Source organism: Martes martes, assembly GCF_963455335.1.
Source record: "Martes martes genome assembly, chromosome: 12".
Classification (NCBI taxonomy): domain Eukaryota; kingdom Metazoa; phylum Chordata; class Mammalia; order Carnivora; family Mustelidae; genus Martes; species Martes martes.
Genome location: NC_137900.1, coordinates 9,868,883 through 9,895,029, shown reverse-complemented (window position 1 = coordinate 9,895,029; position 26,147 = coordinate 9,868,883). Strand labels below are relative to the sequence as shown.

Here is a 26,147-nt window from a genome sequence, read left to right as displayed (position 1 = left end):
TCAGATGCTTAACGGACTGAGCCACCTGGGTATGCACTTTTTAAAGAAACCATTAACATCGCCCTGTTCTTTGGTCTCCAACACTGAATTTTCTATCATCATATGGCCTGGTTCATTTACCAGATTTATTTGGTCAATATCACTTCTTCCTTTCAAAGAAACACCATTCACCTATGTAAAGAGCTCTCTCTTTTTTCTTTTATCTGATTCAAATATCAGAGCCTGAAGAAAATCGGGACGTAAGTCATGTTGCCTTTAGACCCCCTCCACCTTCCAATTCCCTTCCCTCTTTGGCTCCACCCATTTCCAGAATGTTCTGGGATTCTCGTCCAGACATGGTCTCCAGGGGTTCTAACTGTACCTTTCTTTTCCCCCAACCACCTTCCAAACCGGCCGCCGGCTGATGCATTCTTCAACATGAATTGGTTTGGGCTGGTATGGACTCAGGGTGTTATTACTCATAGACTTAGCCGCATTTTGACTGAGCTAAATGCAGGGTTGCTGTCCGAGGAAGCAGAACTAACTCTGGAAAGTACGGACTTTCCACAAACATCATCACCTTAACAGATGGGCATTTGTGGCCCGATCTTGCTACCTCAGCCTGGGTTCCAGAGTTGGGTACAGGCACCAAATGCGGACTTACCGGAGAAGGATTACACAGAGCAGGGAGGAAAGCGATGCCCCAACTTCTCCTTTCTCGCTTGAAGCCTGGTTGTCTTTGTAACTGCTATTTCTGCTGTAACTACCCTTCCTGTCTAAGAGCTCCCAAGATGGGGTGAAGGCCCAGGGAAAGGACTGTGGGGAAGATGCCCAGGATCTTGGGGCCAAGAATGACCAGCTTTCAAGTCCAGAGCTAGCCCTATGGCATGACCTTTTGGGGACAGATCTTCCTTCACCAGAGTGTTCACATCATCCCAAATTTGCCATGGTGAATTCTCTCCAACCGTAGGCTCTCTAAAGCAGCACAGAGACAAGCCTCCACCCAACACGTAGCCTGCCTCTGACCACAGCTTGTCCCTTCCAAAGGTAAATGCAAGAGAAAAGTCAGTGATGTTTTAGATGGTTGTCAGCTCCCATTGGACAGCCTCAGTACATTTTCCTTAAAAATGTTTAAAACACAATATCAAACCTTTTTTTTCCATGCCTGGTCGGTGTGAGTGTATCGAGTCTGCCATGTTAATTTTGGCCTTTCAGAGAACATGCTGTTACTTTTAATTATAGCATTGAGACAATTCATAGCATCCTGAAAACTCCATGAAGTTGCTATTGGCCCAAAGTCCCTATCCCTTTTTTTATTTTATTTCTTTTTAAATTTTTATTTATTTATTTGACAGATCACAAGTAGGCAGAGAGGCAGGCAGAGAGAGAGAGAGAGAGAGAGAGAGAGGAGGAAGCAGGCTCCCCGCTGAGCAGAGAGCCTGATGCGGGGCTCGATCCCAGGACCCTGAGATCATGGCCTGAGCTGAAGGCAGAGGCTTAACCCACTGAGCCACCCAGGCGCCCCTCCCTTATTTTAGGCCACAGGCTGTATGAGCAGGAAGCACGTCTTGGGACCATTGGAACCTCTCAACAGGATTCCACACTCTAAGGATCTTTTAAGTTGTCCTGTGTCTTGGACAAGCATTTACCGTATCTTGAGCGGCATGGAGCTCAAGATGTGAGGGCAAGAGAGGGCTGAGTTGTTTATTATTAAACTGACAGGAAACAGCCCAGGCTCATTTGCTGCTGCTTTCAGCTGGGCAAAAGAGGATAAATTAATTGCTTTATAGAAATTCCTTTCTGCATTCTTTAGGAAAAAATTTTCCATGTAAGCTAAATGATCAAACTGAGCAGTTTTGGGCTCAACAACTTTGACATTGTCCCTTGAAAGAATGAAACAATTAAAGCAACTGATTTCCTTGGAGAAAAGGCCAATTATAATAATCTAGGTACTCTTCAGAAAATATTCACAGCAGACTCATTGCACGATCCTGTAATACCACATAATATTGGGTTTTTCCTTGCTGGGATTTCCCCACCCCCCCTTTTTTTTCTTTAATATTTTAGGCATACGATGTACTCACTGAGCGCACCTAGGTGATCCTTTCCCTCTCATTTCCAGAGTTATCCCAGTACCACCATTGGGGAATAAACAACATTTAAAGGACCCAAAGGGTAAGAAAACCAATTAAAAAAAAAAAAAACAAAACCAAAATCGAGGACAGTTGGCAAAGAGAGTTGGCAGGATGTGTATAATCCCAGGGAGGGGTTTCATGAAGATGGAGAAGGTCACTAGAGTCTGATGCAAAGAAAGGTCAAATTAGAACAGGACAGGAAAGAAGTCATTGCCCAGGGAAAGGTCATCAGTGGCTAGATCAAGGACAGCTTCTGCAGAGGGGCGAGGGTGGACACCTCCTCAGGGCAGGGCAAGGGAGCAGAGAGGAAGTAGAGGCTTGGCAGTCAGGGCAAGGGGAGAGAAGAGCTTGGCGATGAAGGTTTTCTTTTCAGATGGGACTGAATTGAGCAGGTTTCTAGGAAGAAGCAAGGAGTCAGGGAAAGGAGGGTGCTGGCCAAGACAGGATATGATGCTGGAATCAAAACCGAAATAAAAATTTCTGTTCTGGGTGCCTTTTCTGCCTTCCCCATCCCACATCCCGGACAAATATTTGGTGCACGAACAGATTTTGGACTTCGAAGAGCTCCACTTTTATTATGCTTGGGATTTGTTCCTTGGTGAAACTTAAAGAGACAAAACTGCACATACAAGAAGAAAATGGTATTTGGTGGAAACTCACCCTTCCCTAATTGCTCTTAAATCCTTTGCCCGTTGCTCGTATGGGTATTTGAATGACGTTTGGAATATATTCCAAGGCTGCTTACTCCTGGAAGGATTCATGGTGTTGGAGCTGAGTTCAAAGTCTCAAAAACAAGCCAAAGCCTGTTCCTTTCAGTAGTCAGGGTAAAGTTTAATATCCTTCTTCGGAAAGCTTTCGCGCGTTAAGCTTGCCACTGCTAAGCTGCCGGAAAGGGAAAATGCCAGAAGTTTAACTCCTATAGCAACTTTCTGGTGCAAGTTACATAACCGTTCTGGATTTGAAAAGCAGAGGTAATAATACCTACCTCTTGGGGTTGTTGTGAGGATTAAATGGGCCAGTTAATACAGTCCCTGTCAGACAGTAAGCATGTACTAAGAGTGAGTAATATTGGTTACAGCAGCGGGCTTTTCCAGGTTTTATGAATTACAGACACTGTCAGGTTACCTCTGTTCATAGTGGATTATTTAAAGGATAAACCAAGGGGAACAGGAAACTACTTACCCAGCACACTGGGTCTGCAAATCTAAGGGCAATTCTTTCTCTCTCTCTCTCTCACTCTCTCTCTTTTGCCAAGACTTACAAACTGCAGGTTTCACATGAAAATCCGAATTTCCAGTAGCACTAGGTATATTCTGCAGCTCTGTCTGGAGCTCAACAGTCCCTCACATCTGCACACAGGTCTGGGATCTCAGGTTTGCCAAGATTAGTGCCAGTCCCTGCCACGAGTAGACGTGGGCCCGAGGCCTCCATGTAAGGCCATGCAGGTTGCTCACTGTGCAAGGCACCCAGCTATGGGGCCAAATATGGGCTAAATTCCTACAATCTGCAAAGGGTAGTTATTAAACCCTGACGAATTTGGGACTCAGGGTCTCCTTTTCTTCTTTTCTCTACCTGCTCTGCCTTCCTCACCTGCTCGCCCTGCTGACCTCTTTCCATTTCATGGCTTCCTCTCACTTGTAGCTTCTACTCCTTTACTCCTTCTGTCTACAGCCTCCTGTCTGTGTGTTTCCGCACCTGTGCCCGCTCCACGATGCTTGACAAGATCAACTAACTGATTTGCCTAAGATCGTACAATTAGTAGATGATGAAGATGGATTTGAACCGAGCTTGTTGGAAAATGATTACTGTGTAAGTTAGCATGAAGACATTGAAGATAATTTCCTTTTTTTAAAAAATATTTTATTTAAAAAAAAAGATTTTATTTATTTATTTGACAGAGAGAGATCACAAGTAGGCAGAGAGGCAGGCAGAGAGAGAGGGGGAAGCAGGCTCCCTGCTGAGCAGAGAGCCCGATGCGGGGCTCGATCCCAGGACCCTGAGATCATGACCTGAGCCGAAGGCAGAGGCTTTAACCCACTGAGCCACTCAGGCACCCCGAAGATAATTTCTTATTAGATTTGCTTATTAAAAGAAATTCTTATATAGATTTCCTTGTTAAATGAGGACAGTCTTTATTGTTAACTTTTATGCATAACCCACATGCATTTAAACTGACTTGTTATTTCCTGGTCTATGGAAAACTCGGAAAGGGGCCAGGTTGATCCCAGGGCATTCAAAGGCACAGAGTGCTTTATTCTGTCTTTGGGGCAAAAGTGTATTTGTCGGGGATTAGCCGTGAAAACCTGGTTTTACCTTCTTTACTCTCGGTCTCTCCTGGCGAAGGACTGGACCCCATTCTCATCATTGCACTTTGGGACTCATTATCTTCCTAAGCCCCCCCCCCCCCCGTGGGATGGTCTGGGCTTCATTTCCTCAGAGCTCCGGTACGCAGTTAGCGGAAGCAGGGTGACATGAACAGTGACCTGACACCACGGCCAATTTCGTTTCTGTGTTATTCTCTCAAGTGACTAACCATTCAACCCAGTGAAGCACTTCCTTTATGCTTTAGAGGGGTGGGAATTACAAGCACAGGTCAGGGATTCCCGACACCTTTAAATCATAACGCGCGGATTTCTGCTTACTTAATGATTGTACTTAATGCAACCTTCTTTTTTTTTTTTTTTTTTTTTTTTAGATTTTATTTATTTGACAGACAGATCACAAGTAGGCAGAGAGGCAGGCAGAGAGAGAAGGGAGGAAGCAGGCTCCCTGCTGAGCAGAGAGCCCGATGCGGGGCTTGATCCCAGGACACTGGGATCATGACCTGAGCCGAAGGCAGCGGCTTTAACCCACTGAGCCACCCAGGTGCCCCTTAATGCAACCTTCTATAGGAGCAAAGACCGCCATGGACTTTCTTGGGCCTTAAGAGAACCGAGTTCTCCTCTCATCTTTGCAGTTTAGGCAGTGGTTCAGCCTCGCGGAGTGTTTTCTGACTTGTCCCTTCCCCTCCCTGAGTGCTGTGCCCGTGTCTCCTTGTCTTGCTCACTTCCTAGGCAGTGAGGCTCTGGGCAGACAAGGTGGGCCTTCGCAAGGTTCTACATTTATGCCAAAATAAGATACTAGCAAAGTTGGAGACATGTTCACCGCCTTCTTGTGGAGAAGACCCTGGGCTTGACCGAAAGGGATGTGACGGGAAGAGTTGTATGTGTCGGCTTTGCACCCCCGATGTGCGATAGCTTCAGTTCAGAAATCAGTTTTAGGTTTTTCGTTTCTAAAATCTCATTCATGTTAATTACCGTGTATTAACGTCACCTCAGTGTGCTCAGTGCACAGTCACCTGGTGCAAAGGGATTTGAACACCCTCAGGGATCATAACTCCACACTGAGGCATGAGAAAAGGGGGTGCGGCCAACATTTTGAATTGTGTTCAAGTGCAAATTTTTGTAAAACATGGAGTACTCAGGAACTGGAGAAAGTTAAAGCTTTATGTTATTCCCTTGTGGATGGTGAGAAGTAAAGCTATTTTCCTTGTGTGTTTAATATTAGGTAACTGCATAGGAGTTTAGTTTAATAGGAACCACAGAATCAACAGTAAGATACAGTCTTTTTTAAGTAAGATTTTGTTTATTTGAGAGAGAGTGAGAGAGAGAGAGAGAGCGCACAAAAGTGGGGGGCAGAAGGAAAGGGAGAAGCAGACTCCCTGATGAGCCAAGAGCCCGATGTGGGGCTCGATCCCAGGACTCCGGGATCACGACCTGAGCTGAAGGCAGACGCTTAACTGTCTGGGCCGCCCAGGTGCCCCACGTGACGAACCCTTTAGTAAGGGAGGAGCAAAGGAACTTATTTTTATAACTGGGTAGAGATGATACCAAGGATACAGCATCAGGATTTTTATGGCCTGTAGTGGATGGAAAACAAGAACGAGGCTCTTTCTGAGACCAGCAGGAAGGACGATTTACAGAAAAGATGAAGAACATGGTGGCCTCCTGACCAATGTTGGCAGAGGATGAGGCATGGCTTTTGGACCAGGACGAGTGTTCCAGCTGAGCGGGTGGGAATGTGCCCATCCAGCCCAGGGAGACCCCAGGGAGAGGACACGGGGCTCCTTAGGTCAGAGCTATGTAGGCCTCAGAAATGGCTCCAGTCCCTCAGGTCTTCTCGGCTTCCCTTCCCTTTTCTGGAAAATGGGGATATACTTATCCCGTGGGAGAGCTGTGTGAGGGCGAGTGTGGCTTTACAGAATGTGTATAATACTCAGAACTTATAAGGACATACATTTCAGAAGCCTCGGGGAGGTTTCCTTTGCTCTTAGCTGAATATGTTAGTTGAGGTGGGGTCTGGTCCCATTTTCTTTTTTGAACAATTCTCCCTCATTTTGGCCATCTCCTGCCTCCAGTGAAGGCACCAGAAGGTTCTCTTGCCTCAGAGGCCTGCAGTCATGAAACAGCAGGACCCTGAGCTGAAGGCATCAGGGAGTCTCACGAAACAGGCTAGTGTGACGCTTGGTTTAGAATCAGGAAGCTTCTTACAAAATACAGAAGCCCGGGCATCAGGGCACATGGGCATATAAGCTTCTCTTAAGGGCAGGGACCTTTGTCTGCTGTTCTCACTGTGGAACCTTGACAAGATGGGTGCTTAATAATTGTTTGTTGAAAGAAGAAGTCAAGGTCAGACGTCTGGGCTTTTGTCTCCCCTTTCTTTCCTAGTCTTCCTAAGAAATTCTCTTCATTCTACAGCTTCCCTAATCTGCTCTCCAAAACATTGCCCCTTATAGACCAGTCCTCCTTCTCCCCCACTAAAGAGCTCTTTTTGCTTTCTTTTTTTTTTTTTTTTTGGAAAAATATTTTATGTATTTATTTGACACAGAGAGAGAGAGAGAGAGAGAGAGAGAGACAGCGATAGAGGGAACACAAGCAGGGGGAGTGGGAGAGGGAGAAGCCGACTCCCCACTGAGCAGGGAGCCCGATGTTGGGCTCGATCCCAGAACCCTGGGATCATGGCCTGAGCCAAAGGCAGACGCTTAATGACTGAGCTACCTGGGCACCCCTAAAGAGCTCTTTCCTCAAGTGAGCAATAGTTAGCCATTAGTAGCTTCCTGACTTAGGAACAATGCAGTTTCTCTAGCGTAAGAAGCATGGTTTGCATCCCCCAATCTACAATAAATGTTGAGGGGCACCTGGGTGGCTTGCTTAGTCAGGTAAGCATCTTACTCTTGGTTTCACTCAAGTCATGATCTCAGGGTCCTGGGATCAAGCCCCACGTTGAGCTCCACGCTCAGCGCAGAATCTGCTTGAAGAGTCTCTCTCTCCTTCTCCCTCTGCCCCTCCCCCCATATACCCGCTCTCTCTTAAATAAATAAATAAATAAATAAAATCTTTAAAAATATGTACAATTAAATAAATTTTGAGGGAAAAATGGAGATAGTTTGGGTTTGGGGATTTGGTTATTTTGGGGTGCATTTGTTTGTATAAAATGGCATATTTTGGCTAAATCTGAGGAGGAAATAAAAATATTGGTCAATGAATGTCTGTTAGAATCTTGATTTTCAGATTAACTGGGTAGGCAGGGTTCGTTAGGCTAAGGGAGGTGGTCAGATGGCGGAGTCCAAAGTCTGAGGGTGGGTGAGTAGAAGGCAAGGGCAGGATGGCAGGTGGAGCTACAGGTTCTCACCTCACATCAGAGAATCGGTTCTCCGGCTTGAGAGTCCCTCAGACTCACTTGGAGGCCTTGTTAAAACACAGAAGGTGGCCCCCCACCCCTGTGTTTAGGACTCAGGAGGTCTGGGTGGGGGCCCAAGCGTTTGCTTTTCTAACGAATTACTGGGGGATGCTGATGTCGCTGGTCGGGGACCACACTTTGAGAACAGATGCAATATCGGAAGAATAGGAAGATGCAGCCGATCTTGCTGGCCTCTGCTTAGTATGTTTGTCCCCCTCAAGCTGAGGCTGGGTTCGAGAGCACACAGCATCTTTCTCAGTCATCCCAGTAAGTTCCACAATTTAAGGTAGGGGAAACCGACAAGAAAGAAGGGGGTTAAAATCATCCCATTTCACCTGAGGGTAAAAGGCATTTTTGTACCTCATAGCTGTAGTCACCTTGGGGGGTAGAGGCAAGACCCCCACAAGTCTCTGGGGGTCTTACTGAAGGTAATTCACCAAGACACAGACAAGCTGCCAATTCACTGCCTTGGCCATGGATCCGAAAACAAATAGCCTTATTCTACGGTCTTGGATGGAAAAAGAGCGTGTGGCCTCTCAGCGGCCAAGGATCTGGCCAAACCCAGGACCAATGATCTGGATAAATCGCAAGTCGGAATGGAGAAACGAGGTGCTTTGAATTAACGGCACCCAACAGCGTTTGTTGAGTTTAATGGAATTCAGGTGGATCAAGAGGGGGACATAAGGGCTCGAAGTCCGCTGAGAACACGGTTTTATTTAGGAATTCCAGGAGACGAAGGAACAAAATAATAAAAGAGCCCTCAAGAGACTCTTAAGATGTTCAGGCCCATTCCTATGTCTCCACAGAAGAATTTATGTTATTTAGAAACCTGACGACATTGTAGCTTAAAAATGTGTGTGTGTGCACGTACACAGTTTCTGTCACAAAATTAGGGCAACCACAGCACAAACTATATGGAAAAAGAAAAGAGAATAGAAGAAAAGATTATTCTTGTCTCTCTAATGTACCTGTGAACAGCATTTCCTGCTACTGGTTTTCCTTCTATGTAATTTTAAATTGTGTATTTAGATTTAAAATTTTTATTTTAAAAAAAGCTTATATAATCATAGTGTCTAAGAGCCCAGTCTCTGGGGTCGGATACCGTTGGTTTCAAATCCTGACCCAGACATTTCCTGCCCTGAGTTTTGTACTTGTCCGATGGGGGAAGACAAACTCCATTCATAGTGTTGCTGAGGAAATTCGGTGGAAAGGTCCACATCCCGTGGTCAGCACAGAACCAGGCCTAGAGCAAGCACTTGATCCGTATTGGCATAATTTTCTGTTCTCACTAAGAAGCCATGTCAACCTTCCACAATCCCAGTAATTGGGAACATTACCGACATCTAGAAACATGCCTATTTTCATTTCATGCGTCTGGTAAGGTTTCATTCCACAAATTCTTCTGTGGTTCAGACTCTGCTTGGAAGAGGCTCTTCTTTGACCAGCTTACTGAGAGCTCTTAATTGCTTGGGTTTTCCTCAGAAATTAGACTCCTCAAGGAGCAGTCCAAGCCAAAACATACCAATGACCATTGGGCTTGGAGAGTTTGGTTCATTTGCTCTGTAGCAAGGCTATGTGACTTTCCTCCAAGACTGTAGGCTCCACACCATTGCAGGCATCACTTACAGCCTTGTCGATGGTGGGTTGCTAGGGAGACAGGTGAGAAACCGTGGGTGGAGAGAGGAAGATCTCTTACCTCTATTGGACAAACAGCTGTAAACTCAGGCTTAGCCAAATCAACATATGCAACCTGGACCTATCATTTCTGCCCCAGACCTGCTTATCCTTTTGCCAACTTGACCGCCGCTTGGAGTCCTCGTGGGACCACAAACCCAGAATGTCTAAACCAAATCTTCAGGCTGACGGAAGGTCACCACGCTGTCCTGAGTTTTACAGTTGCCCTGTAAAGGAAGGGATTAATTTGTTAGATAGCAGCTTTCTGCCCGTAAAGGGAAGAAAAGAGCTCGTCATTGAAGACCTTAGTTTTGTTTATCAGATAAACAGATCTTGACCCTACAGGACAATTATAGGTACAATAAGCAGAATAGCCAGCTGGTTCATGAACCCCTTAACTTTGATGCAAACATGTTGTTCATTCTCTTATACTGCTAAAGTGTTAATTGATAAAATACTATGAAGAACAAGTATGCAAATCCTCTGGCCCGGGAATTCCACTTCTAAAACCTCATTCCACAGCTCTATTTATAAATGTGTGAGTTAGCATATGTGCAATTTACCATACATTGTTTGTGCTGGCAAAAAGTTGGAGACAACATGGGAATGTGAAGTGGTGCAGCCACTCTGGAAAAGAGTGTGGAAATTCCTTAAAAAAACTTAAAAAGTTTTGCCGTTTGCGATAACATGGATGGACCTTGAGGGCATTCTACTAAGTGAAATCAGTCAGAGAAGGACAAATACTGTATAATCTCACTTATATGTAGAATCTAAAACAGAACCAAAAAGCTGAGCTTGTAGATGGGGAGAACAGACTGGTGGTTGCCAGAGGTCTTAGGTGGGGATGGGCAAGATGGGTGAAGGGGGTCAACATGTTCAGACTTCCAGTTATAAAACAGATAAGTCCCAGGGATGTAATGTATAACATGGGGAGGATAGTTAATGATACTATGTTACAGGGATGCCTGGGTGGCTCAGTCAGTTAAGCCACTGCCTTTGGCTCAGGTCATGACCTCAGGGTCCTGGGATAGAGACCCACGTCGGGCTCCTTGCTCAGCCGGGAGCCTGCTTCTCTCTCTGCCTCTGCCTGCCACTCTGCCTGCTTGTGTGTGATCTCTCTCTCTGACAATAAATAAATAAATACAATCTTAAAAAAATACTATGTTACATATTTGAAAGTTGCTGAGAGAATAGATCTTAAAAGTTCTCATCACAAAAAAATTTGTAACTGTATGGTGACGGGTGTTAAGTAGGCATATTGTGGTGATCATTTTGCAATATTTACAAATATCATTATGTTTTATACCTGAAACTAATATAATTTTATGTCAGTTATATCTCGATAAAAAAATTGGAAAAAACAAAAATATGTAAAGGAGATTAGTTAAGAAAATGCACATCTATATAGTAGAATATGTATACAGCCATAAAAAAAAGGGGGGGGGAGTTCTTATAAGCTTATCTATTAGGTGAAAAGAGCAAAATGCTCGTCAGTGAATGGATAAATGGATTGTGGTATATTCACACAATGTAATACTCCTTCATTAAAAAAAGGAACAACTATTATGTTCCCATTTGTGTACAGTATTGGGGAAAGGATATATATATATATATATATATATATGTATTTGCATCTAGACCGTATATGTACAGTAGTATCCACAAGACACTATTATGTACATTGTCTATGGGGAAGGAACTTGCATAACTGGAAGACAAAAGTGAGAGGGAGACATTTTATAATGTTCTTTTTTATATTTAAATGTACAAAAAATATTACATACTCAAAATAAAGATAGAATAGTTTACAACTATATCTAGATATTACATATAATTTTTCTTTTTTTCCTTTTTGGTTTATAACTAGTTCTTAAAAATTCATTTATTCAGCTTATGTGTATAAACACAAAGGAGAGGTTTAATATTATTCCATCTGCAAAAATTAGCAAATATTTAGGAAGCTAGTATGTTTTTTTGACTCTGAGTTTAATTCTTCTGTGGTGTGAGACTACTTGCTCTATGTGATTTCTGAACTTTGAAATTTGTTGAGACTTGCTTTTTGGTCCAGTATATGGTTACTTCTGGTAAATGGCACAGGAAGAATGTGTACTCTGTCATTAAGTGTAGATTTTCTGTATAAGTGAAAGAGATCAAGTTTGTTTATCATCTTCAAATCTTACATATCTCTGATTTTTTACCTTACATGTTCTATCACTTACCAAAAGAAGTATGCAAAATTCTTTCACTAAAATTATGTATTTGATGTTTCTCCTCTTCTGCAGTTCTTGCTTTATATCTTTTGAGCCTTTATTACTTGGTGCATACACATTTAAGATTGCTACATCTTTCTGCTGAACTGACTTTTGATCATTCAAAATGTCCTCTTTACCTTTTGCTACACTTGTTGCTTTAAAGTCCTTTTTGCCATATTACTGTAGCGACACCAGATTTCTTTTGGCTATTTTTGCCTGACTTTTTTCCACCACTTTGTAAGGAGTTTATCTAGGCATTTACCCAAGACAAATAAAAGAAGATGTCCCTAAAAAGGCTTGCCCATGAATGTTTATAGCAGCTTTATTTGTAATAGCTAAAAACTGGAGAAAACTCAAATGTCCATTAACAGGTGAACGGATAAACAAATGGTCATATATCCATGCAGTGGAAATAGTCTATAATGAAAGGAAATGAATGAACTATTGAGAGATGCTACAACATAGACAGATCTCAAAATAGTTAGGCTTGCGAAAGAAGCCAGAAAAAAGGAGATCTATTGTATGATTCTATTTATGTAAAATTCTAAAGAATACAAACTTATCTATAATGATAGAAGACAAATGAGTGAGCAATGGGTTGGGGGAAGGAGGGAGATTAAGAAGTGGCAGGAGGAAGTTTTGTGATTGCAGTGACGGTTTCATGGGTGTAGTTTGTGTCAAACTTATAAATTATCCACTCTAAATATATGCAGTATATTGCATGTCGGTTATGCCTCCATAAATCTATTGAAAAAGAAAAGTATATGTGTCTCTTGTAAGTAGCATAAAGTTTTTTATGTAATCTGATGATCTTTGTCTTGTAATTGGAGAATTTACTCTAACTACAGTTAATATAATCACTGACATGTTTGAGTTTGGTTTTTTCCCTGCACTCTTTCCTTCCTAAGACTGAGATAACTTATCTCAAACATGATGCTAAACCATTCTACCTATTTCCCTGGGTCATTCTGAGGAATGAGATCATTATATGTAAAAGTCTCAGTGAGTTATAAATCATTATAGTTTTCAATTTCTTTCCTGGTTTTCAGAAATGAGCAAGATGAATCCTAGATAAAATTCTAAAGCAGATGCCCCTTTTCAACAGAAAGGTTTATATTTTGGCAGATTGCCTAGCCCTTTTTTTTACCTTTTGAACCCCTTCATTCATTTCTCCTGTGCCTTTTGGCAACCACTAATCTGTTGTCTGTATCTATGAGCTTGTTTCTGGTTTTGTTGTAGATTTCATATGTAAGAGATATCATATAGTATTTGTCTTTCCCTGTCAGATTTATTTCACTTATCATAATGTCCTCGAGGTCTGTACATGTCGTTGCAAGAGGGAAGATGTCATTCTTTCTTTTTATTTTTTTAAAGATTTTATTTATTTATTTTAGAGAGGAGGGGCAGGCAGAGGGAGAGGAAGGGAAAAAATCCCAAGCAGACTCTGTGCTGAGCACACATCCCCATGCGGGGCTCAATCCACGACCCCCCCAGGGTCGTGGATTGAGCCCCGAGTTTTCTAAAAGCTGGGCAAACAGCACAAACCTTAAATATGCTAGTGGCTAACTAGCAAGAGGCTTTTATAAAGAATCCTGCAGAGAACACGAGGGTGTCTGTATCTTTTCATGTTAGTGTTTTTGTTTTCTTTGGATAAATACCCAGAAGTAGAATTGCTGGTTCAGGGGTGCCTGGGTGGCTCAGTGGGTTAAAGCCTCTGCCTTTGGCTCAGGTCATGATCTCAGGGTCCTGGGATCGAGCCCCACATCAGGCTCTCTGCTCAGCGGGGAGCCTGCTTCCCTTCCTCTCTCTCTGCCTGCCTCTCTCCTTACTTGTGATCTCTGTCTGTCAAATAAATAAATAAAATCTAAAAAAAAAAAAAAAAGAATTGCTGGTTCATATGGTAATTCTATTTTTACTTTTGTTGAGGAAGCTCCATACTCTTTTCCAAGTGGCTACACTAATCTACATTCCAACCTATAGTGCCTGGGGGTTCCCTCTTCCCACATCCTCACCAACCCTTATTATTTCTTGCATTTTGATGCTAGCCATTCAGACAGGTGTGAGGTGATACCTTCTTGTGCTTCTGATTTGTATTTCCCTGATGATTAATGATTTTGAACATTTTTTTCATGTGCCTCCTTTGGAAAGGACATCTTCTTTGGAAAAATGTCTATCTTCTGTATATCTTCTTTGGAGAAATGTCATTTCAGGTCTTCTGCCCATTTTTAAATCAGATTGGCTTTTTGCTATTGAGTTGTATGAATTTTTTTAATATATTTTTGATATTGGCCTCTTACCAGATACATGATTTTCAAATATTTTCTTCCACTCAGTGGATTGCCTTTTCATTTTCTTGATGGTTTCCTTTGCTGTGCAGAAATTTCTTACTTTAATGTAGTCCTATTTATTTGGTTTTACTTTTGATCCTTTGCTTTTGGTGTTAGATTTAAAAAATCATCGCCAAGACCTATTTCAAGGAGCTTACTGCCTAAATTTTCTTCTGAAAGTTTTAGGTTTCAGGTCTTATGTTCATGTTTTTATTTGTGTTTAAATGTATATTTCTACTGTGTTTTCCCCCTATTTTTCAACTTGTCTCTTGTTCCCAGAGAGATTAGAATACATACTTATTAAAATTCTATAATTAGTACTTTCACTGTTTTGCAGACAATACAGGAACTTTAGAAGATATAAACTCCATGTACTCTTCCCACCTGTTGTGTTATCACTGACATAGATTTTGGTACTATGTATATCTTGGGTCTTAGTTTTTAAATTTTTAAAGATTTTTAATTTTTTAAAGTGATCTCTAGGGGCACCTGGGTGGCTCAGTCGGTTAAGCATCTGCCTTCGGCTTGGGTCATGATCCCAGGGTCCTGGGACGGAGCCCGGCATCAGGCTCCCTGCTCAGTGGGGAGTCTGCTTCTCCCTCTCCTCCTCCTCCTCCTTGTGCACATGCTTGCTCCCTCTCTCTCTCTATCCCTCTCTCTCTGTCAAATACATAAATAAAATCTTAAAAAAAAGTGATCTCTGCACCCAACACGGCGCTTGAACTTACAACCCTGAGATCAAGAGTTGCAACTGAGCCAGCCATACAAATAATGTATATTTTGAATCTACATTATGGTCATTACTTTGTACTGTCATTGCTGCTTAGATTTACTCACACATTTATCCTTTTGACGCACTTGATTGCTGTCAACACTTTTGTGCCTCCGTCTGGAACACTTTTCTGCTTTCCTTCTGTCTAAAGAGCTCTTTACTCTTTCTTTTAGTCCAGCTATCCTGGTAATAAATTCTCTCAGTTTTTGTTCATCTGGTGAAGTCATTGTTTATCCTTCTTAATGAAGGATATTTTCACCAGGTAGAAAATTCTAAAGATGTCATCGCATTCGTTTTGGGGTTTCACTTTTTCCCTTGAGAAGCCAGTGATCAGTCCTACTATTAGGACTATTAGTCCTACGCTTTGAAGGCAATGTGTCTTTTCCCCAGATTTTTTCAAGAACATTTAAAATTTCGCCTTGATTTTTGTCAGTTTTACTCTGAGGTGGCTGGGTTTGATTTTCCCTGTATTGATTCTGACGGGAGTTCGTGGTGCCGTATGAATCTGCGTCTTTGGTGCCTCTGTCAACAATAGTTCTTTGAATCTCACTTCTGCTCCTGTTTTGTCTCTCCTCCTCTTTTGGGACTTCACTTTGCATATGTTAGATCTGTTTCTTTACGTGTCAGGACACTTTTTTGGAGGCATCTTTTTTTTTTTTTCCCGCTTTAAACAAGTACAAATATGGGACGCCTGGGTGGCTCAGTCAGTTAAGCGTCTGCCTTGGGCTCAGGTCATGATCTCAGGGTCCTGGGATCGAGACCCTTTGGGGTGGTGGGGGGAGATTGGCTTCTCCTCTGCCCCTCCCCCTACTCCCTCTCTTTCTCTCAAATAAATAAATCTTTTTAAAAAATTAGTACTTATAGGTGTACTTTTATGAATTTATTTATTTTTAAAAGATTTTATTTATTTATTTGAGAGGGAGAGAATGAGAGAGAGAGAAAGCACATGAGAGGGGGGAGGGGCAGGCAGAGGGAGAAGCAGACTCCCTGCTGAGCAGGGAGCCTGATGCGGGACTCAATCCGGGACTCCAGGATCATGATCTGAGCTGAAGGCAGTAGCTTAACCAACTAAGCCCCCCAGGCGCGCTCTAGGTGTACTTTTAGGTGATTATTCTGCCTCATCAGTAGGACATGACTATGTCAGGAGAGAAACTAACTTATGTCGTGTTTTTCTGATGATATATACAGGCTGGGAGACAGTAATGCCTTAGGGAGACCCCAAAGACGTTGGCTCACTCTTCTCTAGGCTCCCTGTGGGAACATTCAAACGCTTCAGTCATCAAATAAACATTCTTCCTATTCAGAGGAATTTTCCAAGTGAAAGGAATTTGGGACTCCCCGTGAGGAAGAAACATATAAGTCCCGCAGCTTGTTCCTAAGTGCAAACTTCTCTTTGTAGTCATGTTTCCACCTGTTGAATCATCTTTATAAAAGTTGTACACTGAGGGCATGTCTGTTTATGAGAAGAGACGGAAAGTATGAGCCAATCTGAAACCTGAAATATCTATTATGAAGCCCCAGGCTAACAAACTTCTGAGGAATTTGTTCCAGACGCCAGTGCTCAAAACGTGTATGTATATGTAAGGATGGAGTTATGTATGTATATGACAATATATATATAGGCATAGAATATATATAATTTGCGTAAGCTATTCATTTTGTAGCCTTTTAAATTTAAAGGTGCACTTTAGGGCCACCTGAGTGGCTCGATCAGCAGAAGCATGCAACTCTTGATCTTGGGGTTGTGAGTTCCAGTCCCATGTTGGGTATAGAGATTACTTAAAAAAAAAAAAAATTTTTTTAATATAAAGTTGGGCTTTACTAAGAGTATCTGAGGATGCCTTTCAGAAAAAGCCTTAGATCATTTTTTTAAAAAGATTTTATTTATTTGTTTGACAGAGAGAGACAGTGAGAGAGGGAATACAAGCAGGGGGAGTAGGAAAGGGAGAAGCAGGCTTCCTGCAGAGCAGGGAGCCCGATGTGGGACTCGATCCCAGGACCCTGGGATCATGACCCGATGACTGAGCCACGCAGGTGGCCCTTAGATCATTTTTTAAAAAAGATTTTATTTATTTATCTTGGGGACATGGCGAGGAGCAGAGAGAGAAGGACAAGCAGACCCCAAGCCAAGTGGAGTGTGGAGCCCAATGCAGGGCTGGTTCCCATGATCCCCAGATTATGACCTGAGCTGAAATAGAGAGTCAGACACCAAACCAACTAACTGATCTACCCAGGCACCCCACCTTCCATTGTTTCGATGTGGTCAGCTCCAGGAACTGCTCACTCGTGAGCCCTGCTGTGTGTTTTCAGACTTTACCCACGCCGTGGGTGAAATAATAAATAATAATAATAATGTTAAATAAATAAGCTGGCTTATTTACATCATTCAGTGCTACTTTTTCTACATACATTTAAACATCTTTATTATGGTGGTTACACTACACTGCCCTAACGTTATAATTCAGGAAGTTTGGGGAATAACATTCTTTCTTTACTTACTTGGTGCAAACCGTTGCTGGTCCTGAACAATGGTTATTTTGCAGGGTTTAATGACACCATGTGCCTGTGGTCACATTCATGTGTGTGCCACCCACAAGGGTCTATAATTAGCATTTATTACTAGCTCCCTACTTTACCCTTGTATTTGTTGAGTGTTTTGTTAGTTACTAAGAGCAAATTACAATTTTGCTTTTCTCCATTTCATCCTTTTCACTATTGTTTAAAACATCGCATTCGGGAAAACCCTAAGCCCCTTTGAATGCTTACTTGGTTTTTTTCTCGAATCAGTTTTAAAATTCTTCCAACCATTGTGGCTGGGGCCGTCCAGCATGTAGTGAAAGAATTTTCTTTTAGGGATGAAAGCCAGCGAGAAGCCATCCGGGACGATGTAGTTTCCTAGCACAGCTGCTGGTGTAGATCATGGTGCTAAGTGTTCCACTTGGAGATTCTGGATCCTCTTTGCCAGTTCCAGCTGGAAAGGTGCCCAGGAGATCCGATAGCCCAGCCCCTTCATTCCACATGTAATGAAACTAAGACTCAGCCTGGTTAACGAATCCACTTGAACTCCAACAGCTGGCATATGGCTACATTTATTGTAAACAAACAGGACAGCCTGATAGTTAAAATACTTGAAGCAGGAATATGGAAACCTAAGACTTAGATGTCATGAAATGGTAAAAGCAAACAAACGAACAAACTGCTTTTTTCCATCAGGTCTGTTCCTACTTTCTTTCTTTTTTTTTTTTTTTCTCCCAAGTATGCCTTAAAAGTCCTCTTTTTGTTAGGGGGGCAGAAGGAGAGGGAGAGAGTGAGTCTTGGGGCTCTCGAACTCTCATGGACTCAATCTCACAACCCTGAAATCATGACCTGAACAGAAATCTACCTACTAAGCCACTGGGCACCTGGGCTCGACAGTCCTCTTTTTCCAGAAGCTTCCTAAGCATTCCTAGGCTGAATTAATAACTCCCTGCTCTTTGCTCACAGGGCATGGTCATATTTTTTTATTGTGATACTCATCATGTTGTATTATAATTATTTATTCAGTTATCCATCTGTCTTCCTCCCTCCCACCCACTGGGCTGAGCCTCCAGAAACAGCTACAGGATCATCTTGGACTTTAATCCGTAGCACTTGGCAGAGAGCCTGGCACTTTTGTGCTCTCGATGTTTTATGAATGAATGAATGAGCTAATACTCTCTCATAGTCTTGCACTATTAGGGAATCTTTACTGACATAAAAATCACCTGGAGTTGCTGGCTAACCATGCAGTTTTCCAGGCCATGCCATAAGAGATGCTGTTTCTGGACGGGGGTAGGGTCTAGGAATCCACATTTTATTAAGCAGCTGATAATTTGAAGCATATGGTCCATAGACCGCACTTGGCAAGCTCTGCTCCATCATTAGTTCCACTGGCCCTCAGTCCCAACTGTGTGTATCACAATTACCCATCCATCTGAATAAAAACAGAGTTTTGCTACACATCCCCCTCTACCATTTTGACTCCTGAGTATGGGTACCAACATTTAAAACAAGTTCCAAATCTCCCTCCCGGTTTAATTTGTATAAATCAAGAAAACAATATTTTAAAGCATTTTGAGTTATTAGAAGAAGAGTGTCTTAGCTCATCAAGGAAATATCATCATGATACATATAAATCTGGCATCATGAAAATTATCTGAGACTTGTTGAATTTGGTCTGAAACTCCAGTACAGAAGAAATAAAACCTACACGCCATGACTACCTGCGTGGACACCAAGTCTGTATGACTTCTTGCCCGGGATGAATTCTCTTAGCTGTGTGGGCAGGCTTTCCCCTTCACTAGGGTCAATGTAGAGACGAGGAGGATTGATTCTGATGCTGGGAGGCTAGGTGCTCTTCTGAGAATGAAGTTCCATATCTTGGAAATTAACAAAATTTAAAAAATTTTGAAATTTACAAAATTTTAAAAATTCCCAAGACTGCACCTGTGCCTGCCTGCCACTTTGTATGTACACACCTTTTTTCAAAATGCCAAACTTAAGCAGCTTTACATCACAAAGAGCTAAATGAGGTAGTTATTGAGCTACCTTTAGATAATTACCGAAAGGATTTTTAATCCTTTTGTTGTATTTACACATATACCGTTAGTCATTTCTATTCAGTTCCTCATTCTACTTTTGTAACTTACTTGGTATGCGCCTTTCCCTGGGTGAACCTAATTTGCATTTTTATTTGAGGTGGTTAAAATCACATTTCACCTATTTGCTGTTATTGACTTCGTGCTCTCCCTTGTGTTAGGTGTTTCGGTTATTTTCAGTTATTTGCCGCCGTATGGAATTTTATATTCATTTCTGCTGAAATTATATGTTTGTTTGAATCCCACGGTGTATACTCTCCAAAGTGAAATGATTACATTGAAAGGTAACAACCATTTTAGGGTTCTTGTTGTGTATCACAGCGTTGCTTTCCAGAGGCACCGGACCTACATACAACCCTGGGGAGTTCCAGCGAGGTGTGGGGCGTGCCGATTTTCCCACGGTTTGACCAACACGTGATTTTGTCATTCTAGCTTATTTTTGTTGGTTTAGTATGTGCACAAGGGCCTCTCCAGAGAGATTTAATTTTGATGTTCTTTAAATGATGTACGTTCTTTTCCGTGTGGGACAATTCACTATTTTCATTTTAAGGACCAACAATTCATCTCCATGTTTGACAGTTTCGAAGGGACGGGTTTAATTGCCTTCTGTCGAATTGATCCTGTAGGGATGGGAAATGGGGTCAGGCTCGAGTGTCAGGGACGAGGATCGGTTGAACGGCTCCGAGTTGGGAACCCGATATGGAGAACCACAGTGGAAATGCCCGCGGACCCTCTTTAAGGAGGATTGAGCGGTGGGAACATCCTGATTTCGTGCTGAATTAAATCCAGGGGTTTGGGCGTAGGACGATAGATTTTGCTTCAAGATGGAAGCAAGAATGTGTCCCTGCTTCCTTTCTTTGACTCTCTGTAACACCACACCTTTCCTGATCCTTTTTAGAAATTCCCATTTCAGGTAGACCCCTCTGGTCTATGGTGGGAAGAGCTTCAGAAGGACCAGGAGATGAAATCATATTATTTGAGAGGTCCTGTGGGGAGGCCCTGGGGGCAGAAGTCTCAGGAGCAGTAAGTCCTGTCTGTCGAAGGCCCCCAGGTCACAGCAAAGGTCACAGCCTGGTTGTCTCGTCCCTCTGTGTGTGCGGTCATCTCCCTAAGTAAGCACATAAGTGAACGCCATGGTGGTTTGGGTTCCTTTGTAGTGCCAAATGCAAGATACAGGGTTGTTCATGCAAGATGGGCCTTTTGATATGGACAGGGGTCTAATCTGTTGGTTTTTTTTTTTTTAAAGATTTTATTTGTTTATTTGACAGACAGAAATCACAAGTAGGCAGAGAGACAGGCAGAGAGAGAGGGGGAAGCAGGCTCCCTGCTGAGCAGAGAGCTCGACGTGGGGCTCGATCCCAGGACCCTGGGATCATGACCCAAGCCGAAGGCAGAGGCTTTAACCCACGGAGCCACCCAGGCGCCCCTAATCTGTTGGTTTTTAAAAATTGGTAATGGTTCAGCTTGTGATGAAAATCAGCCTATTGAGTACTTGGAATCAAATTCTAAAGGTTTTCCTCCATTCTTGGCTGTTTCATTCAATTTGGTAATTTTTGCCTTTCCTCTTGCGTCTTTAGGACACTTACACACATCCATATCTATATCTGTATTTTTTTTTTAAATTTTTTTAATTTATTTATTTGTTAGAGAGAGAGAGAGAGCGAGCACAGGCAGACAGAGTGGTAGGCAGAGGCAGAGGGAGAAGCAGGCTCCCTGCCGAGCAAGGAGCCCGATGTGGGACTCGATCCCAGGACGCTGGGATCATGACCTGAGCCGAAGGCAGCCGCTTAACCAACTGAGCCACCCAGGCGTCCCTATATCTGTATTTTTATCAGCTTTATTGAGAAATAATTCACATACCACTTAGTTTACCCATTTTTCATGCACAATTTGCTAATTCTTAACATATTCACAAAGTTAGGTTTCTGTCACCACAATCAATTTCATTTATTTATTTAAAAAATTTTTTTAAGTCTATTTATTTATTTGAGAGTGAGTGAGAGAGAGCACAAAGTTGGTGGGGGGGAGGAGGAGAGGGACAAGCAGACTCCCTGCTGAGCAGGGAGCCTGGTGCAGGGCTCCATCTAAGGACCCCGAGATCATGACCCGAGCTGAAGGCAGACCCTTGACCGACTGAGCTACCCAGGCAGCCCACTACAATCAATTTCAAAACATTTTTATCGCCCCAAAAGAAACCTCGTTCCCAGCCCCAAAAGAAACCTCGTTCCCATTAGCAGTCACTCCCCATTTGTCTCCAAAGCCCCAGCCCTATGCAACCACTCGGCTCTTTCTGTCTCTGTAGACTTTCTTGTTCTGGAAATTTCATATAAGGAATAATAAAATACGTGGTCTTTGGGTTTAGCTTCCTTCACTTGACATGATGTTTTCAAGGTACATCCATGTTGTCCTATATGGTAATACTTCTTTCCTTTTTTGATGCTGAATAATATTCCATTGTGTGATAGATGGCGTTTTGTTTATCTAAGAAACAGGTGATAGACATTTGGGTTGTTTCCACTTTTCTATTATGAATAATGCTGCTGTGAGTATTCATGGCTAAATTTTTTAGGAAATTATGCTCTCATTTCTCTTGGGTGTACTCCTAGGAGTGCGATTGCTGGGATATATATGGGAACACTATGTTTAACATTTTGAGGACGTACCAGACTACTTTCCAAAGCACTCGCATGATTTTATATTCCCACCAATAATGTGCAATGCTCTGATTTCTCTGTACTGTCACCAACACCTGCCATTGCCCATCTTTTTTTCTGAAATAGCCACCCTAGTGATTGTGAAGTGGCAGCCCCTGTGGTTTTGATTTGCGTTTCCCAGCAGATCATAGAATACTTCTTATCCTCGTGTGTTCTTACACTTAAAAAATTTTAAGAGGGACAATATCTCAGGAAATTCAGGAATACAATGAGAATGAACTGCTTTCACTTCCTGGGGGAGGGAGCCTCATACTTCACTGCTTCATTCTGTAGGGGGTGCCCCCGCCATGAAGGTGCTCCAGCCATTTTCTTCTATTCTTGTATCCACTCATCATCTGGAATCCTGGGAAGGAGAGATCATTGTCCTGTGCTGGGTTACGTGCCCACCCCTCTGTTTTGTAGTTATGCCTAGACAAAGTACAAGATGAGAGTGTGGATCCTGGAAGGACATTGAGGTGCTCTCGGATTGGGGGAATGAATGCCCCATGTGGGACCAGAACAGGGTTTCTGCCTTTCTGGAAGTACCACGTTGCCACATCGGAGGGCCAAGCAGACCATGTCAGAAACCTTATCATGTAGGGTAATTACCAATTATGCCTTAGCACACAGTGTAATGGAGAAAATATAATAAGCTTTATTTACAATATTCAAATATTATATTTTAAAGTCATCATTTAAAAAATTTATATAGCCCTTGGCTCGATGAACAGCATGTTTCAAACACACGATCTCACCTGATCCTCAGGAAATGTCTGTTCGTGTCTCCTTCTGTTATGTAGTATGTATGGTCTCACTGGGGTTTAAATACACTTCAGAGAACTAGCCCAGAAATCCACCCACTGACAAATGAGATCAAATGAGAAAGGTGACGTGAGAAAATGTATTCTGAGCTCCGAACAAATGACTAACACATGAGTGCCTCAAAGACAATCTGTTTGCAAGCTGGGGTTTCCCTGGTCCACAGCTCGGGCCAGTAGGTGTAGGAGCAGACAATGGGGAACAACTTTCGTGTGCCTGGTTTCCAGCTACCAAGGATGTTGGCTGAGGGGACAATGGTGTTGTGCTATGAATGACTCAAAGGATCACTCTGCTAGGAGCAGTTTGGAAAGAGTACAGTCCTTGGAATCCTATGTAGCTCTCAGGGTACCTGGAGGAAGGTGGGCTTGTTCATATCATAGATCTCTAGAATGTTCTATCATAGCAGGCAGCTGACCAGAAGGGTTCAACTGCTTAAAATGAGAATGGCCAGATCAAAATGGCAGCATGGGGTTTAAAGGACTCTAGTCTGAGACCAGCTGTCCTCATGCAGAGACAATGCCTCTGAATGGCCCGGGAAGAAGGATCCCAGGACTCTGGATCTTTCCTCAGGCCTCAAACTCTTCCCCCCTTCATGCTCCCATCTTTTCAGTATTGGGCTGCAGCCGTGGTCGGCTGTGGGTGTCCTGGCCTTTGTGAACTTTTCGAGGCTGTATATGATCAGACAAGAGCTACGCTGTCCACTCATAGGCCCCTGAGGACATGTTAGTTCTGCCAATTGCCCAGCCGAGGCCTGGGTTTTGTTTGTTTTTTTTTTTTATTTAAAGATTTTATTTTATTTTTTTATTTTTTTTTATATTTTATTTTTTTATTTTTATATTTATTTTTATTTTATTTATCAGATAGAGATCACAAGTAGGCAGAGAGGCAGGCAGAGAGAGAGAGGAAGGGAAGCAGGCTCCCTGCTGAGCAGAGAGCCCAATGCGGGGCTCCATCCCAGGACCCTGGGATCATGACCTGAGCCGAAGGCAGAGGCTTTAACCCACTGAGCCACCCAGGCGCCCCCAAGGCCTGGGTTTTATAACACGATACCAAAGATCGTATCTGTAATTGTGATGATCTGTGAAAATAGCTTCTTCATTTGGATGTTTGTATTTTACCCAAGGTATTCTTCAGCGGAAATAAGGAAGCAGTTTACTCTCCCTCCGAACCTTGGCCAGTACCATCGACAGAGCATCAGCACCTCTGGCTTCCCCTCTCTTCAACTAGTAAGTATGAGTATGGGTTTGCTTAGAGAATGGTCACGTGCAGAAAGGCACAGCACGTCCCTTGCTTCCTGCTTCTCCTTTGCTCTCCGCTGCCGCCTTACACCTCCAACTACCAGATCCTACCTCCATGCCTGCTTCCTGACATCACAGTTTCCCTCTCTTCTCCCATCTGCGGGAGCGGAGAGTACAGTGCGGACCTCCAGGGGCGCGCTTCTGAAGTCCCCAGCTTCGGTGGGCAAACAGGCTTCTTGATTTCCCCCAAATTATGATTCATATTTTGGGGAAGGGCGGAGTGGCCTGGAACCCGACTACCATTTGTAAACAGGCTTTTATTAGGAATATAAATCCCGAAACCTGGAAAGCCAAGTTAGGAACCTTAATTTTTAAAAATGGTTTTCTTAGGTGTATAATTTACACAACAATGAATTCATTCATTTTGGGTGTATGGTTTGATGAATTGGGCCAATTTCTAGTCATGTAACCTTTACTCAATCAAGATACAGAACAGTCTCTTTACCCCCAAGATGCCCCTCATGCCCCTTTCCAGTGGGTCTCTTCTTCCAGCCCCCAGCCCAAGGCAATCACTGATCCACTTCTGTCACGATTTTGCCTTATCTGGAACTTCATATAATTGGAATCACAAAACAGACCTTTTTTTTTTTTTTTTAAGATCTTTGTTTATTTATTTATTTATTTGTCAGAGAGAGAGAGAGAGAAGAAGCACAGGGAGCAGCAGGCAGAGGGAGAAGCAGACTCCCTGCTGAGCTAGGATCCAGATGTGGGACTCCATCCCAGGACCCAGGGATCATGACCTGAGCTGAAGGCAGATGCTTAACCAACTGAGCCACCCAGGCGTCTCCAGACCTTCATTTCTGAAACACTCTCCCCCTTTTAATTTGAAGGTTGCCTATATTTTTACATTAACACCTACTATCCAGTGTGTATTATGTGTTACATTATTTGAGGGCTAAACGCCAGACATGTCAGGTGGGCTAAACCTCACTTAAATGAGATGATTTGTAAAACCAGAAGTTGAGTATTCACTTCCTTTGTGTGAGGCTACAGCCCTCGCTGTGCTCACTTCCTCACACGCAGCACGGCGGCACCTTCTTGCTTCTTCTAGTGGTTATCTTGAGGAGGTTAGGTTTTTTTGTTTTTTTGTTTTTTTTTTTTTTTTTTCATTTCTCACTTATTACTTCAAAACCACTTCTGCTCTTCGAAGTTTTGTAACCTTCCGCTTGTTTCCGGTAGCTGCCATCTTGCCTCCTGTAACAATTACAAGACACGGCGTGTAACTCTGTGTCTTTTAAAGGTATGTTTGCTGCAGTGATGTGTGGTTATTTCAGTAGGATAATTCGTGTGTTGTATCATGGATGAAATGAGAGTAGCAAAAAGTGTATAGCACCTTTTACTGCAAGAGGTAATGACATTTCTTCAAAAAAATCTGTTTATGACTTCGGTGGCTTGCTAACTGTCCTTTTTGTTTGTACTTTTCCTATTTCAAAATTGCAGATTATAACAAAAGCACATTCAATGCATCATGTCCATGCTTTCAGATGGATTAGATAACCTTTAGACTAAGAAATATTAGCTATGTTTTTTTGTTTGTTTAATTTGGTGCTAATCTATATTTCATTGAAAACCCTCCCCAATTTTTTTTTTTTAATTTCTGCCTCACATTGTATTCCAGACTGTGCAGGATTCAGTTAAAAAGTGACCAGATACATGTTTATAGTTCAAACAAGGTGAGAACGGAGGGTTTGGTGCCTTGCCTGTTGGTTAATTAAGACTGCGGCTCTCTGCAGTGGCTGTCTTGAGAAACAGTGTGGACATCATCATGAAGAGGCTTTAAGGAAGTTGAGCTCACAAGCGTTAACCCCTTCTCTACACACCAGCTTTGACGTTAATGCTGCTGTCTTAAGTTTTTCATTTAAAG

At 42.7% G+C, this 26,147-nt stretch overlaps 1 protein-coding gene across 1 annotated transcript in view; it reads left to right on the top strand.

The window, feature by feature from the left end:
- The window catches only part of DOCK8 (dedicator of cytokinesis 8), a 203,440-nt gene that overhangs the window by 21,870 nt on the left and 155,423 nt on the right, over positions 1-26,147 (top strand). The window contains exon 2 of the mRNA XM_080819435.1: positions 24,109-24,211. Coding sequence (XP_080675561.1) covers positions 24,109-24,211 — 103 coding nt within the window. The remainder of the gene's footprint in view (positions 1-24,108; positions 24,212-26,147) is intronic.